The sequence below is a fragment of the Pristiophorus japonicus genome, chromosome 20 (genome assembly GCF_044704955.1).
Source record: "Pristiophorus japonicus isolate sPriJap1 chromosome 20, sPriJap1.hap1, whole genome shotgun sequence".
NCBI lineage: Eukaryota > Metazoa > Chordata > Chondrichthyes > Pristiophoridae > Pristiophorus > Pristiophorus japonicus.
The window spans coordinates 73547610-73562273 of record NC_091996.1 but is presented as its reverse complement, the minus strand read 5'-3'; the positions used below and the strand labels follow the sequence as shown (position 1 = coordinate 73562273).

Sequence of the window (14664 nt, the reverse complement as noted above, 5' to 3'; positions counted from 1 at the left end):
GCGATGGTTCCTCTGGGGAGTACAGCCAGAGCCAGATCCACGTCACCACGGGTGGCTCAGCTAAATGGGGGCGAGGGGGAGCAGGGAGGAGGAGTAAGTTGGGAAAGCAATAGTGGTAGGGGATTCGATAGTTAGGGGAGCAGACAGGCGTTTCTGCGGCCGCAGATGTGACTCCAGGATGGTATGTTGCCTCCATGGTTACAGGGTTAAGGATGTCACTAAGTGATTGCAGAACATTCTGAGGGGGAAGGGTGAACAGCCAGAGGTCGTGGTCCATATCGGTACCAACAATAAAGGCAGAAAAATGGATGACGTCCTGCAAGCAGATTTTAGGGAGCTTGGAAAGAGATTAAAAAGCATGACATTAAAAGTAGTAATCTCCGGATTACTCCCGGTGCCACGTGCGAGTATAGAAATAGGAGGATAGAGCAGATGAATGTATGGCTGGAGAGATGGTGCAGGAGGGAGGGCTCCAGATTCCTGGGGCATTGGGGCCGGTTCTGGGGGAGGCGGGACCTGTACAGGCTGGATGATTTGCACCTCAACAGAGCCGGGACCAATATCCTTGTCGGGTGGTTTGCTAGTGTTTTTGGGGAGGGTTTGTACTAAGTTGACAGGGGGATGGGCACCAGGATGTAGCATTAGAAAGGAGAAACAAAGGGCACAAAGGATTGGGAGAGACAGATACCACCAAAGCAAGAAATAGTAAGGAATTAGGTGGGGTCAGACTAAGAGAACACAGGATGGTTTAAAATAGGTTTACAGTGTATGTATGTGAACGCATGAAGCATAGCAAACAAGATTGGTGAGCTGCAGGTGCAAATAGCCATATGAGAATCTGATGTCGTGGCAATAATGTAGACCTGGCTCAAAAAGGGGCAGGATTGGGTATTAAATATTCCTGTATATAGGGTTCTCATGAAAAATAGGTAAGGAAAGAAAGGAGGTGGTGTGGCAGTATTAAGGAGAATGTTACAGTGCTGGAGAGAGAGGATGTCCTGGAGGTGTCATGGACAGAATCTAGATGGCTACAGTTAAGGAATAGAGGTGCCACTACACTACTCGATGTATTCTATCGGCCACTAACTAATGCTAATAATATAGGACATGATGTACACTAGCATGGACAAGATGGGCCAATGGCCTCCTCCTGTGTCATGATATTTCTATAATTCTATGATTTATGGAGGAGCAAATTTGCAGAGATGCCAGAACTAGTGATCATGGGGAACTTCAACTATCCTAATATAGACTGGGCTGGTAATAGTGTGAAGAGCAGAGAGGGGGAAGAATTTCTGAAATGTGTTCAGGAAAACTTTCTTGATCAGTATGTTTCTGGTCCAATGAGGAAGGAGGCATTGCTGGATCTGGTTCTGGGGAATGAGGTAGGTCAAGTGGAGCAAGTGACACTGAGTGACTGTACATGGGGATTCCAACATTGGGACTGTAAGTAGAGATTCTAAACCTTGGACTGTACATGGGAATTCTAACCCAGGGACTGTACATGGGGATTCTAACCCTATGAGTGTACAAGGGGACCCAGCTCTGGGACTTTTCTGTTATAATTGTGTGGGATGTAAACCGTAAGCTCAGTACTGACCAGCACCTTTAGGAGAAATGGTGTGAAATCCGATGCGCGGAGAGTGAGAATCAAATAACTACCGTAATAATTTCGTCTCCTAGGCACTGGGCAAATCGTGTTTAATCAGCTTGATCGAGTTTTTTTTAAATGAGAGGACAGGGCTGATGAGGGTAATGCGGTTGAGGTAGTGTACATGGAATTCCAAGAGGCGTTTGACAAAGTGCTACATAATAGGCTTGCCAGGAAAATTGAAGCCCATGGAATAAAAGGGTTAGTGGCAGCATGGATAGAAAATTGGCTGAGTGACAGGAAACAGAAAGTAGTGGCGAACGGTTGTTTTTCAGACTGGAGGAAGGTATACAGTGGTGTCCCCTAGGGGTCGGTTCTAGGACCACTGCTTTTCTTGAGATATATTAATGACTTGGATGTGGGTGTACAGGGTACGATTTCAAAATTTGCAAATTAGACAAAACTTGTAATTATAGTGAACAGTGAGGAGGAGAGTGATAGACTTCAGGAAGTCATAGACAGACTGGTGAAATGGGCAGACACGTGGTAGATTACATTTAATGCATTAAATGTAAGTGGTGCATTTTAGTGTAAAGAATGAGAGGAATAAACTAAATGGTACAATCCTAAAGAGGATGCACGAACAGAGAGACCTGGGAGTATGTGTGCATAACCCAGGAATGAGGAATTTTCCGGGCTGTGAGGAAAGGGCGGGGAGTGGGACTAGCTGAGGGTCGGCACGGGCTCAACGGGCCGAATGGCCTTCCGTGCTGTAACCTTTCTATGATTCTAACCTTCTGACTCAGGGCGAGACAGAGTGCTCCCAACTGAGCCCCAGCCCACACTTAGAATGTGAGCCCGTGGGTTGTGAACAAAGAGCCTTGCTAACAAAGACTCACAGCCTCCCCGCACCCCGAACAAGGGCGGCACAAAGTCGATGCCCTGCGGGTCAACCAATCAGCAGCCCAAGTCCCGCCCCTCGGGCTCGCCGATTGGTTGGAGGACCCGCTGTTGGCTCGCACCTCCAGCCCCGCCCCTTCGATGCCCATTGGTCGGAACTTCCCGTCAATCAGGAGGCGGGCCCGGGTCACATGTTCTTCGAGCGCGCTCCGCCAAACTGCAGCAGCTCCGCGCGGGGCCCGGACCGGCGGCTCTCAGGTTGGCGGCATTTCCCTTTATTCTCCCCCTCCCCCCCCCCCCGCGCGCGACTCGCTGCCCAATCGTAGCAGAGGAAACTCACTTAACGTCACCGGTCGCAACTGCAACGGACACAAACACTTTTCCCATAAAGCGCCGCGCCCACTCCGCACCACAGGGTCCCAGCGCGCAGGCGCAGATCCGAGCCGGGGGGGAGGGGGAGGGGGGAGGGGCGGTTGGTGTCCTCTGGGCATGCGCAGTTATTACTCATGGTGACCAAGAGGGCCGCTGTGCTGAACGCGTCTGCGCATGCGCGGACTCAGCTGTCAATCACCCATCAGGCAGACCAGGCTGCTGGTGAGACCTGGAACATCATAGACACATTAAATTGGTAAAGGTAGACTGGAGGCCGAGCTCATGGAATGCATTCGTGAGTTTCCTGGAACAATACATCAGAACATAAGAAATAGGAGCTGGAGTTGGCCATTTGGCCCCTCGAGTTTGCTCCGCCATTCAATGAGATCATGGCTGATCTGATCATGGATTCAGCTCCACTTCCCTGCCTACTCCCCAAACCCTTCACTTTCTTATCGCTGAAAAATCTGTCGATCTCCACCTTAAATATATTCAATGACCCAGCCTCCACAGCTCTCTGGGGCAGAGAATTCCACAGATTTACAACCCTCTGAGAAAAGAAATTCCTCCTCATCTCAGTTCTAAATGGGCGGCCCCTTATTCTTAAACTATGCCCCAGAGGTTTGATTCACCCATGAGTGGAAACATTCTCACTGCATCCACCTTGTCGAGCCCCCTCAGTATCTATATGTTTCAATAAGATCACCTCTCAATCTTCTAAACTCCAATGAGTATAGGCCCAACCTGCTCAACCTTTCTTCCTAATCAACCGCTTCATCTCAGGAATCAACCTCGTGAAGCTTCTCTGAATTGCCTCCAATGCAAGTATATTCCCCCTTAAATACGGAGACCAAAACTGTATGCAGTACTCCAGGTGTGGCCTTACCAATACCCTGTACAGTTGCAGCAAAATTCCCTGCTTTTATACTCCATCCCCCTTGCAATAAAGGTCAACATTCCATTTGCCTTCCTGATTACTTGCTGTACCTGCATACCAACTTTTTGTGTTTCATGCACAAGGACCCTCAGGTTCCTCTGTACTGTAGCATTTTGTAATCTCCATTTAAATAATAATATATATATTTTTTTCCTACCAAAGTGGATAACGGCACATTTTCCCACATTATACTCCATCTGCCAAATGCTTGCCCACTCACTTAGCCTTGTCTATATCCCTTTGCAGATTATTTGTGACATCACAACTTGCTTTCCCACCCATCTTTGTATCATCAGCAAACTTGGCTATATTACACTCGGTTCCTTCATTGAAGTCATTAATATAGATTGTAAATAGTTGAGGCCACAGCACCGATTTCTGTGGCACCCCACAAGTTACTGTTTGCCAAGCTGAAAATGACCCATTTATCCCGATTCAGTTTTCTGCTAGTTAGCCAATCTCCTACCGTTGCTAATATATTACCCCCCAACCCCATGAGCTCGTATCTTGTGCAATAACCTTTTATGTGGCACCATATCAAATGCCTTCTGGAAATCCAAATACATCACACCCAGTGGTTCTCCCTCATCCACCCTGCTCATTACATCCTCAAAGAACTCCAGTAAATTTGTCAAACATGATCTCCCTTTCATAAAACCATGCTGACTCTGGTGATTGAATCATGCTTTTCCAAATGTCCCGCCACTGCTTAATAATGGATTCCAGCATTTTCCCAACAACAGATGTTAGGCTAACTGGACTATAGTTTCCTGCTTTTTGTCTCCCATCTTTTTTATATAGGGACGTTACATTTTCCAATCCGCTGGGACCTCTCCAGAATCCAGAGAATTTTGGTAGATTACAACCAATGCATCCACTATCTCTGCAGCCACTTCTTTTAAGACCCTAGGATGCAGGCCATGAGGTCCAGGGGTCTTGTCCACCTTTAGTCCCATTATTTAATTGATAACTTTTTCTCTGGTGATAGTGATTGTTTTAAGTTTCCCCCTCGATTATCTATTATTGGGATGTTTTAGTGTCTTCTACCATGAAGACCAATACAAAATATATCTTCAAAGTCTCTGCCATTTCCCTGTTTCCTATTATTAATTCCCCAGTCTCATCCTCCGTGGGAACAATGTTTACTTTAGCTACTCCCTTTTTATATGCCTGTAGAAGCTCTTACTGTCCATTTTTATATTTTTTGCTCATAATCTATCTGCTACCTCTTTATTTTTTTAGTCGTCCTTTGCTGGTTTCTAAAAATGTCCCAAATCTCTGGCCTACCACTAATCTGCACAACATTTTATGCCTTTGTTTTAATTTGATACCATCCTTTACTTCCTTAGTTAGCCACGGATGGTTCATCCTTCTCTTAGAGTCTTTCCTTTTCATTGGAATATATCTTTGCTGAGAGTTATGAAATATCTCCTCAAATGTCTGCCCCTGCCGATCTACACCTTACCCTTTAATCTATTTTCCCAGACCACTTTAGGCAACTCTGCCTTCATACTGTTGTAATTGTCTTTGTTTAAGTTCAGGACAGTAGTTTGAGACCCAACTTTCTCACCCTCAAACTGAATTTGAAATTCTACCATGCTATGATTATTCTTCCCTTGAGGATCCTTTACTATGAGATCATTAATTAATCCTGTCTCATTACATGTTACCAGATCTAAAATAGCCTTCTCCCTGGTTTTACATAAGAACATAAGAAATAGGAACAGGGGTAGGCCATACGGCCCCTCAAGCCTGCTCCGCCATTCAATATGATCATGGCTGATCTGATCATAGAGTCAGCTTCACTTCCCCGTCTGCTCCCCATAACCCCTTATCCCCTTATCGTTTAAGAAACTGTCTATTTCTGTCTTAAATTTATTCAGTGTCCCAGCTTCTACAGCTCTCTGAGGCAGCAAATTCCACAGATTTACAACCCTCAGAGAAGAAATTTCTCCTCATCTCTGTTTTAAATGGGCGGCCCCTTATTCGAAGATCATGCTCTCTAGTTCTAGTCTCCCCCATCAGTGGAAACATCCTCTCTGCATCCACCTTGTTAAGCCCCCTTATAATCTTATACGTTTCGATAAGATCGCCTCTCATTCTTCTGAATTCCAATGAGTAGAGGCCCAACCTACTCAACTTTTCCTCATAAATCAACCCCCTCATCCCCGGAATCAACCTAGTGAACCTTTTCTGAACTGCCTCCAAAGCAAGTATATCCTTTCGTAAATATGGAAACCAAAACTGCATGCAGTATTCCAGGTGTGGCCTCACCAATACCTTATATAGCTGTAGCAAGACTTCTCTGCTTTTATACTCCATCCCCTTTGCAATAAAGGCCAAGATACTATTGGTCTTCCTGATCACTTGCTGTACCTGCATACTATCCTTTTATGTTTCATGCACAAGTACCCCCAGGTCCCACTGTACTGTGGCACTTTGCTCCATTTAAATAATAACTTGCTCTTTGATTTTTTTCTGCCAAAGTGCATAACCTCACACTTGCCAACATTATACTCCATCTGCCAAATTTTTGCCCACTCACTGAGCCTGTCTATGTCCTTTTGCAGATTTTTTGTGTCTTCTTCACACATTGCTTTTCCTCCCATTTTTGTATCGTCAGCAAACTTGGCTATGTTACACTCAATCCCTTCTTCCAAGTCGTTAATATAGATTGTAAATAGTTGGGGTCCCAGCACTGATCCCTGCGGCACCCCATAGTTACTGGTTGCTAACCAGAGAATGAACCATTATACCGACTCTCTGTTCTCTGTTAGTTAGCCAATCCTCTATCCATGCTAATATATTACTCCCAACCCCGTGAACTTTTATCTTGTGCATTAACCTTTTATGTGGCACCTTGTCGAATGCCTTCTGGAAATCCAAATACACCACATCCACTGGTTCCTCTTTATCCACCCTGTTCATTACATCCTCAAAGAATTCCAGCAAATTTGTCAAACATGACTTCCCCTTCATAAATCCATGCTGACTCTGCCTGACCGAATTATGCTTTTCCAAATGTTTGCTGCTGCTTCTTTAATAATGGACTCCAACATTTTCCAAACCACAGATGTTAGGCTAACTGGTCTATAGTTTCCTGCTTTTTGTCTGCCTCCTTTTTTAAATAGAGGCGTTACATTTGCAGTTTTCCAATCATCTGGAACCTCCCCAGAATCCAGGGAATTTTGGTAAATTACAACCAATGCATCCACAATTGCTGCCGCTACTTCTCTTAAGACCCTAGGATACAAGCCATCAGGTCCAGGGGATTTATCCGCCTTTAGTCCCATTATATTACTGAGTACCACCTCCTTAGTGATTGTGATTGTGTTAAGTTCCTCCCCTGCTATAACCCCTTGACTATCCACTGTTGGAATATTGTTAGTGTCCTCTACCGTAAAGACTGATACAAAATATTTGTTCAGAGTTTCTGCCATCTCCATGTTCCCCATTACTCATTCCCCTAAGGGACTAACATTTACTTTAGTCACTCTTTTCCTTTTTATATATCTATAGAAAGTCTTGCTATCTGTTTTTGTATTTTGTGCTAGTTTACTTTCATAGTCTATCTTCCCTTTCTTAATAATTTTTTTGGTCGTTCTTTGATGACTTTTAAAAGCTTCCCAGTCTTCTGTCCTCCCACTAGTTTTGGCCACTTTGTATGCCCTTGTTTTTAATTGGATACCGTCCTTTATTTCTTTAATTAGCCATGGATGGCTATCTTTTCTCTTCCACCCTTTCCTCCTCACTGGAATATATTTTTCTTGAGAGTTGTGAAATATCTCCTTAAATGTACACCACTGTTCATCAACCGTCCTACACTTTAATCTATTTTCCCAGTCCATTTTACCCAACTCTGCCCTCATACCTTCATAGTCTTCTTTATTTAAGCTTAGTACGTTGGTTAGAGATCCAACTTTCTCACCCTCCATCTGAATTTGAAATTCAACCATGCTATGATCACTCATTCCGAGGGGATCCTTTACTAGGAGATTGTTTATTAATCCTGTCTCATTACACAGCACCAGATCTAAGATAGCCTGCCCACTGGTTGGTTCCGTTACATACTGCTCAAGGAACTCGTTCCTTAGGTACTCTATGAACTCCTCCTCAAGGCTCCCTTGACCAATTTGATTTGTCCAATCAATATGGAGGTTAAAATCACCCATGATTATTGCCGTTCCCTTTTTACAAACCCCCACTATTTCCTGGTTTATGCTCCGACCAACAGAGTTGCTACTGTTAGGGGGCCTATAGACTACGCCCACCAGTGACTTTTTCCCCTTATTATTCCTTATCACCACTCAAACTGTTTCAACACCTTTATCATTTGAGCCAATATCGTTTCTTACTTTTGCAGCGATTCCATCCTTTATCAATAGAGCTACCGCACCTCCTTTTCCTTTCTGTCTGTCCTTCCGGATTGTCAATACCCCTGAATATTTTACAGAGTTCTTTTGGTTACAGACAAGAAGCTCAGACCAAACAGCATATCAAGATCTGACAGAGTTGCTCGATCCATCAGGAGCTGAATATCATCGGCCTTTGCACATGGGAGGAGAGAGCAGCGATCGCAGCGTGGACAAACTGCACACGTGTTCCGTGTGTGGACCCGGATTCAGCCGATCACCTGACCTGGCGAGACACGTGCACTGTCACACCGGGGAGAAACCGGGTAAAGGTGGGGACAACGGGAAGGGAATCAGTTCCCAGTCTGCGCTGGAAGTTCATCGGAGCAGTATCACCAGGGACAGTCCGTTCACCTGCTCCGTGTGTGGGAAGGGATTCGGTTGTTCATTCCACCTGCAAACACACCAGCGAGCTCACACTGATGAGAAACCATTTCAGTGTTCTGACTGTGGGAAGAGTTTCAAAAGCCCCCAGCAACTGAAGGGACACCAGCGAGCTCACACTGATGAGAGGCCGTTTACATGTTCTGATTGTGGGAAGAGCTTTAAAAGCTTCGGCGATCTGAAGGGACACCAGCGAGCTCACAGTGCGTTCACCACCTCCGTGTGTGGGAAGGGATTCGCTCAGTCATCCACCCTGCTAGCAGACCAACTTGCTCACAGTGATGGGAGACCCTTTAAATGTTCTAACTGTGGGAAGAGCTTTAAAAGCCCCATGGAGCTGAAGGGACACCAGCGAGTTCACACTGATGAAAGGCCGTTTACATGTTCTGACTGTGGGATGGGTTTTAAAACCCCCCAGAAACTGAAGCGACATCAGCGAGTTCACACTGGGGAGAGGCCGTTCACTTGCTTCGTGTGTGGGAAGGGATTCACTCAGTCATCCAACCTGCTGACACACCAACTTGTTCACACTGATGAGAGACCCTTTAAATGTTCTGACTGTGGGAAGAGCTTTAAAACCCCCCGGGAACTGAAGCGACATCAGCGAGTTCACACTGGGGAGAGGCCGTTTACCTGCACCGTGTGTGGGAAGGAATTCACTCAGTCATCCCACCTGCTGACACACCAGCGAGTTCACACTGGGGAGAGGCCGTTCACCTGCTTTGTGTGTGGGAAGGGATTCACTTGTTCCTCCAACCTGCTGACACATCAACTTGTTCACACTGATGAGCGACCCTTTAAATGTTCTGACTGTGAGAAGAGCTTTAAAAGCCCTGGGGAACTGAAGAGACACCAGCTCCAACACACTGGGGAGAGGCCGTTCACCTGCTCCGTGTGTGGGAAGGGATTTGCTTGTTCCTCCCACCTGGTGGCACACCAGCGAGTTCACACTGGAGAGAACCCCTTTAAATGTTCTGACTGTGGAAAGAGCTTTAAAAGCTCTGGGGAGCTGAGGAAACACCAGCGAGTTCACACTGATGAGAGACCCTTTAAATGTTCTGACTGTGGAAAGAGCTTTAAAATCTCCGGGGAGCTGAAGAGACACCAGCGAGTTCACACTGGAGAGAACCCCTTTAAATGTTCTGACTGTGGAAAGAGCTTTAAAAGCTCTGGGGAGCTGAGGAAACACCAGCGAGTTCACACTGATGAAAGACCCTTTAAATGTTCTGACTGTGAAAAGAGCTTTAAAAGCTCTGGGGAGCTGAAGAGACACCAGCTCCTCCACACTGGGGAGAGGCGGTTCACCTGCTCCATGTGTGGGAAAGGATTCACTCAGTCATCCACCCTCCTGTCACACCAGCTTGTTCACACTGACGAGAGACCCTTTAAATGTTCTGACTGTGAAAAGAGCTTTAAAAGCTCTAAGAGCCTTAAGAGACACCAGCGTGTTCACACTGATCATAGAATCTAACAGCACAGAAGGAGTTGAATCTGCCTTTCGTGTCTGTGCCTGCTCTTTGATAGAGCTGTCCAATTTAGTCCCAGCTTTATCCCCATAACCCTGCAAACTCATCCTCTCCAAGTATATGTCCAATTGACATTTGAAAGTTCCTATGGAACCTGATTCCACCATCCTTTCAGATGCTGCATTCCAGATCTTCACCACCCTGTGTGTGAATACAATTCTCCTCATTTCCCCTCGAGTTCCTGTGGAAATTATTTTAAATCTGTGACCTTTGGTTACCGACCCTTTTGCCAGAGGAAACAGTTTCTCCATACTTGCTCGATCTACAGCATCATAATTCTGAATACCTCTATTAGGTCTCCTCTTAACCTTCTCTGCTCCAAGGGGAACAATCCCAGTTTCTCCAATCTCTCCATATAGCTGAAGACTCCCATCCCATGTAAGATTCTGGGGAACCTCCTCTGTACCCTCTCCAAGGCCTTGTCATCCTTCCTAAAGTGTGGTGCCCTGAACTGTACACAAGACTCCAGCTGAGGCTAAAACCCTGCAGCTATACAAAGCCCTGGTTAGACCACACCTGGAGCACTGGGAGCAGTTCTGGGTATCACACCTTGGGAAGGATATATTGGCCTTGGAGGGAGTGCAGCATAGGTTTACCAGAATAATACCCGGACTTCAAGCATTGTTACAAGGAGAGATTACACAAATTGGGGTTGTATTCCCTAGAATTTAGATGGTTAAGGGGTAATTTGATCGAAGTTTTCAGGATATTAATGGGAATAAATAGGATAGATAGAGAGAAACTATTCCCGCTGGTTGGGGATTCTAGGACTAGGGGCAGTGTCTAAAAATGAGAGCCAGACCTTTCAGGAGTGAAATTAGGAAACACTTCTACACACAAAGGGTGGTCGGAGTTTGAAACCGCTGTAAGTGGCAATTGATGCTCGATCAATTGTTAATTTTAAATCTGAGATTGATAGCTTTTTTTAACCAAAGGCATTATGGGACAGAAACATAGAAAATAGATGCAGGAGTAGGCCATTCGGCCCTTCGAGCCTGCACCACCATTCAATATGATCATACAACTTCAGTATCCCATTCCTGCTTTCTCTCCATACCCCTTGATCCCTTTAGCCGTAAGGGTCACATCTAACTCCCTTTTGACTATATCTAACGAACTGGCCTCAACAACTTTCTGTGGTAGAGAATTCCACAGGTTCACAATTCTCTGAGTGAAGAAGTTTCTCCTCATCTTAGTCCTAAATGGCTTACCCCTTATCCTTAGACTGGGACCCCTGGTTCTGGACTTTCCCAGCATCAGCAACATTCTTCCTGCATCTAACCTGTCCAATCCCGTCAGAATTTTATATGTTTCCAAGAGACCCCCTCTCATTCTTCTAAATTCCAGTGAATATAAGCCGAGTCGATCCAGTCTTTCTTCATATGCCATCCTGGGAATCAGTCTGGTGAACCTTCGCTGCACTTCCTCAATAGCAAAATTAGGAGACTAAAACTGTAAACAATATTTAAGGTGTGGCCTCACCAAGGCCCTGTACAACTGCAGTAAGACCTCCCTGCTCCTATACTCAAATCCTCTCGCTATGAAGGCCAACATGCCATTTGCCTTCTTCACCGCCTGCTGTATCTGCATGCCTACTTTCAATGACTGATGTACCATGATACCCATATCTCGTTGCACCTCCCCTTTTCCTAATCTGTCACCATTCAGATGATAATCTGCCTTCCTCTTTTGGCCACCAAAGTGAATAACCTCACATTTATCTACATAATACTGCATCTGCCATGCATTTGCCCACTCACCTAACCTGTCCAAGTCACCCTGCAGCCTCTTAGTATCCTCCTCATAGCTCACACTGCCACCCAGCTTAGTGTCATCTGCAAACGTGGAGATATTACATTCAATTCCTTTGCCTAAATCATTAATGTATATTGTAAATAGCTGGGGTCCCAGCACTGAACCTTGCGGTACCCCACTAGTCACTGCCTGCCATTCTGAAAAAGAACCATTTATTCCTAATCTTTGCTTCCTGTCTGCCAACCAGTTCTCTATCCACATCAGTACATTACCCCCAATACCATGTGCTTTAATTTTGCACACCAATCTCTTGTGTGGGACCTTGTCAAAAGCCTTTTGAAAGTCCAAAAACACCACATCCACAGGTTCTCCCTTGTCCACTCTACTAGTTACATCCTCAAAAAATTCTAGAAGATTTGTCAAGCATGAATTCCCTTTCATAAATCCATGCTGACTTGGACCGATCCTGTCACTGCTTTCCAAATGTGCTGCTATTGCATCTTTAATAATTGATTCCAACATTTTCCTCACTACCGATGTCAGGCTAACTGGTCTATAATTCCCTGATATGGGCCAAATGCAGGTGTATAGAGTTAGGTCGCGATCAGCCATGATCTCATTGAATGGCAGAACAGGCTCGAGGGGCTGAATGGCCTACTCCTGTCCGATGTTCCTAACTCGTGGTTTGTAAAGTTTTAGAGTTAGTTCTTTGTTTCTGAATTCAATGGCCCTTTTTCCAAAGCCAGGTATCCCATATGCTTTCTGAACCACCTTACCAACTTGCCGTTGCACTTTCAAAGATTTGTGACCATGCATCCCGAGGTCCCTCTGCTCTTTCATCCCCCTCAAAATAGCGCCAGTTAGATTATACTGCCTCTCCATGTTGTTCCTCCTAAAGTGCATCACTTCACATTTATCCTCATTTCATTGCATCTGCCACATGTCTACCCATTTCACCAGTTTGTCTGTGTCCTCCTGAAATCTGCTACTATCCTGCTCACTATTTACAATGTTTCCAAGTTTTGTATCATCCGTAAACTTTGACATTCTACACCCATACCCGAGTCCAGGTCATTTATCAATAACAAGGAAAGCGCTGGTGTTAATACCGACCCCTGGGGATACCACTGCATACTTCCCTCCATCAGAAAAACAACCATTCAGCATTACTCTCTGCCTCCTATCCCAAAGCCAATTATATACTCAAATTACCATCATCCTTTTAATTCCCTGTGCTTCTATTTTCCAATTAACTCTATTATGTGGTATTTTATCAAATGCCTTTTGAAAGTCCATATACACAACATCTACTGCACCACCTTCATCAACCCTCTGTTACTTCATCAAAGGTTAGTTAGACACGATTTGCCTTTAACAAATCCACACTGGCTGCCCCTTATTAACCCAGGCTTCTGCAAGTGAGGCTTTTGTCCTGGACAATGGTCTCTAGTCGTTCACCCACCACTGACATTAGACTGATCGGCCTGTAGTTACCAGGTTTCACCCTCTCCCCTTTTTTAAACGGGTGTAATATTTGCAATCCTCCAGTCCTCTGGCACCATTCCCATATATCCACTCCCATCTTTCCTCCTCATGAGAATACCCTTGGTTTGTACCCGGTGTTAGATTTTGTTTTATAATGCTCCTGTGAAGCACGTCGGGATGTTTTACTATGCTAAAGGCGCTATATAAATATAAGTTGTTGTTGTCTAAAACTAACAATTTTGCAGAGGGAAAAACCTAGTATTATTATGGCCAGATATTAAATGTTTTGTTCCACAGAAGCACGTGGTTTATCTGCTATAGATATCCGATGATCGTGAAAGGCTCTATATAAATGTAAGTTTATTTTTTCTCTTTTATTCTTAAATTTAAAAAGTCAAACTGTGCAGCAGCTGGGGCCTTAAAATCAGCTTCACTGCCCCTGGGTTGGGAAAGGGGCACATGAGGCAACATTCTCCCTCTTACCCCTTTCTAACCTCGTTTTCCAGGGTTTTAGAAGTGGGGCATTTACAGACAGGAAGCTCAGACCAAACATCACATCAAGATCTGACACGAGTTGCTCGATTCATCAGGAGCTGAATATCATCGGCCTTTGCACATGGGAGGAGAGAGCAGCGATCGCAGTGTGGACAAACTGCACACGTATTCCGTGTGTGGACCCGGATTCAGCCGATCGTCTGACCTGGCGAGACACGTGCACCGTCACACTGGGGAGAAACTGGGTAAAGGTGGAGACGGCGGGAAGGGAATCAGTTCCCTGTCTGCGCTGGAAGTTCATCGGAGCTGTAACACCAGGGATTTATTTATCCATCCCACCTGCTGACACACCAGCGAGCTCACACTGGGGAGAGGCTGTTCACCTGCTCCGTGTGTGGGAAGCGATTTGCTGAGTCATTAAACCTGCTGATACACCAGAGAGTTCACACTGTTTTGTAGTGCAGGGCCCTGCAGACTGCTGGGGCGGTATGAAGGTGGAACGGTTGAATGTTTTATAAATTCTTGTACTGCTGTTTAATCTTTAAGACTGTTGTGCTAATGATTCCCTTTTTTGACTGTTCATGGTGTTACATAGAATGTACAGCACAGAAATAGGCCATTTGGCCCAACTGGTCCATGCCACTGTTCATGCTCCGCAAGAGCCTACTTTCACCCGACTTCAATTAACCCCATCAACATACCTTCCTGTTCCTTTCTCCCCCATGTGGCTTCCCCTTAAATGCATCTATGCTATTCACCTCAACTACTCCTTGCGCGAGTTCCACATTCTCACCACTCTCTGGGTAA

The 14664-nt window shown here is 45.3% G+C and overlaps 1 protein-coding gene across 2 annotated transcripts; it reads left to right on the top strand.

The window, feature by feature from the left end:
- The first annotated feature begins 2663 nt into the window (after positions 1 to 2663).
- LOC139232564 (zinc finger protein 585A-like) lies at positions 2664 to 14315 on the top strand. Of its 2 annotated transcripts, XR_011588033.1 has the most exons (3): positions 2664 to 2749; positions 13660 to 13716; positions 13869 to 14315. XR_011588033.1 is itself a non-coding variant. In XM_070862992.1 (2 exons), the coding sequence occupies exon 2, from the start codon at positions 8355 to 8357 to the stop codon at positions 10065 to 10067; it is 1713 nt and encodes a 570-aa protein (XP_070719093.1). In that variant the 5' UTR covers positions 2684 to 2749; positions 8271 to 8354; the 3' UTR covers positions 10068 to 13661. The 2 variants fall into 2 exon arrangements, 1 of the variants encoding a protein (XP_070719093.1); XM_070862992.1 differs by lacking the exon at positions 13869 to 14315 and having other exon boundaries at positions 2684 to 2749; positions 8271 to 13661.
- The last annotated feature ends 349 nt before the right edge of the window (positions 14316 to 14664 follow it).

Excerpts from the sequence above, each read along its gene's own strand:
- LOC139232564 (XM_070862992.1), top strand. The coding sequence starts at position 8,355 with ATGGGAGGAGAGAGCAGCGATCGCAGCGTGGACAAACTGCACACGTGT.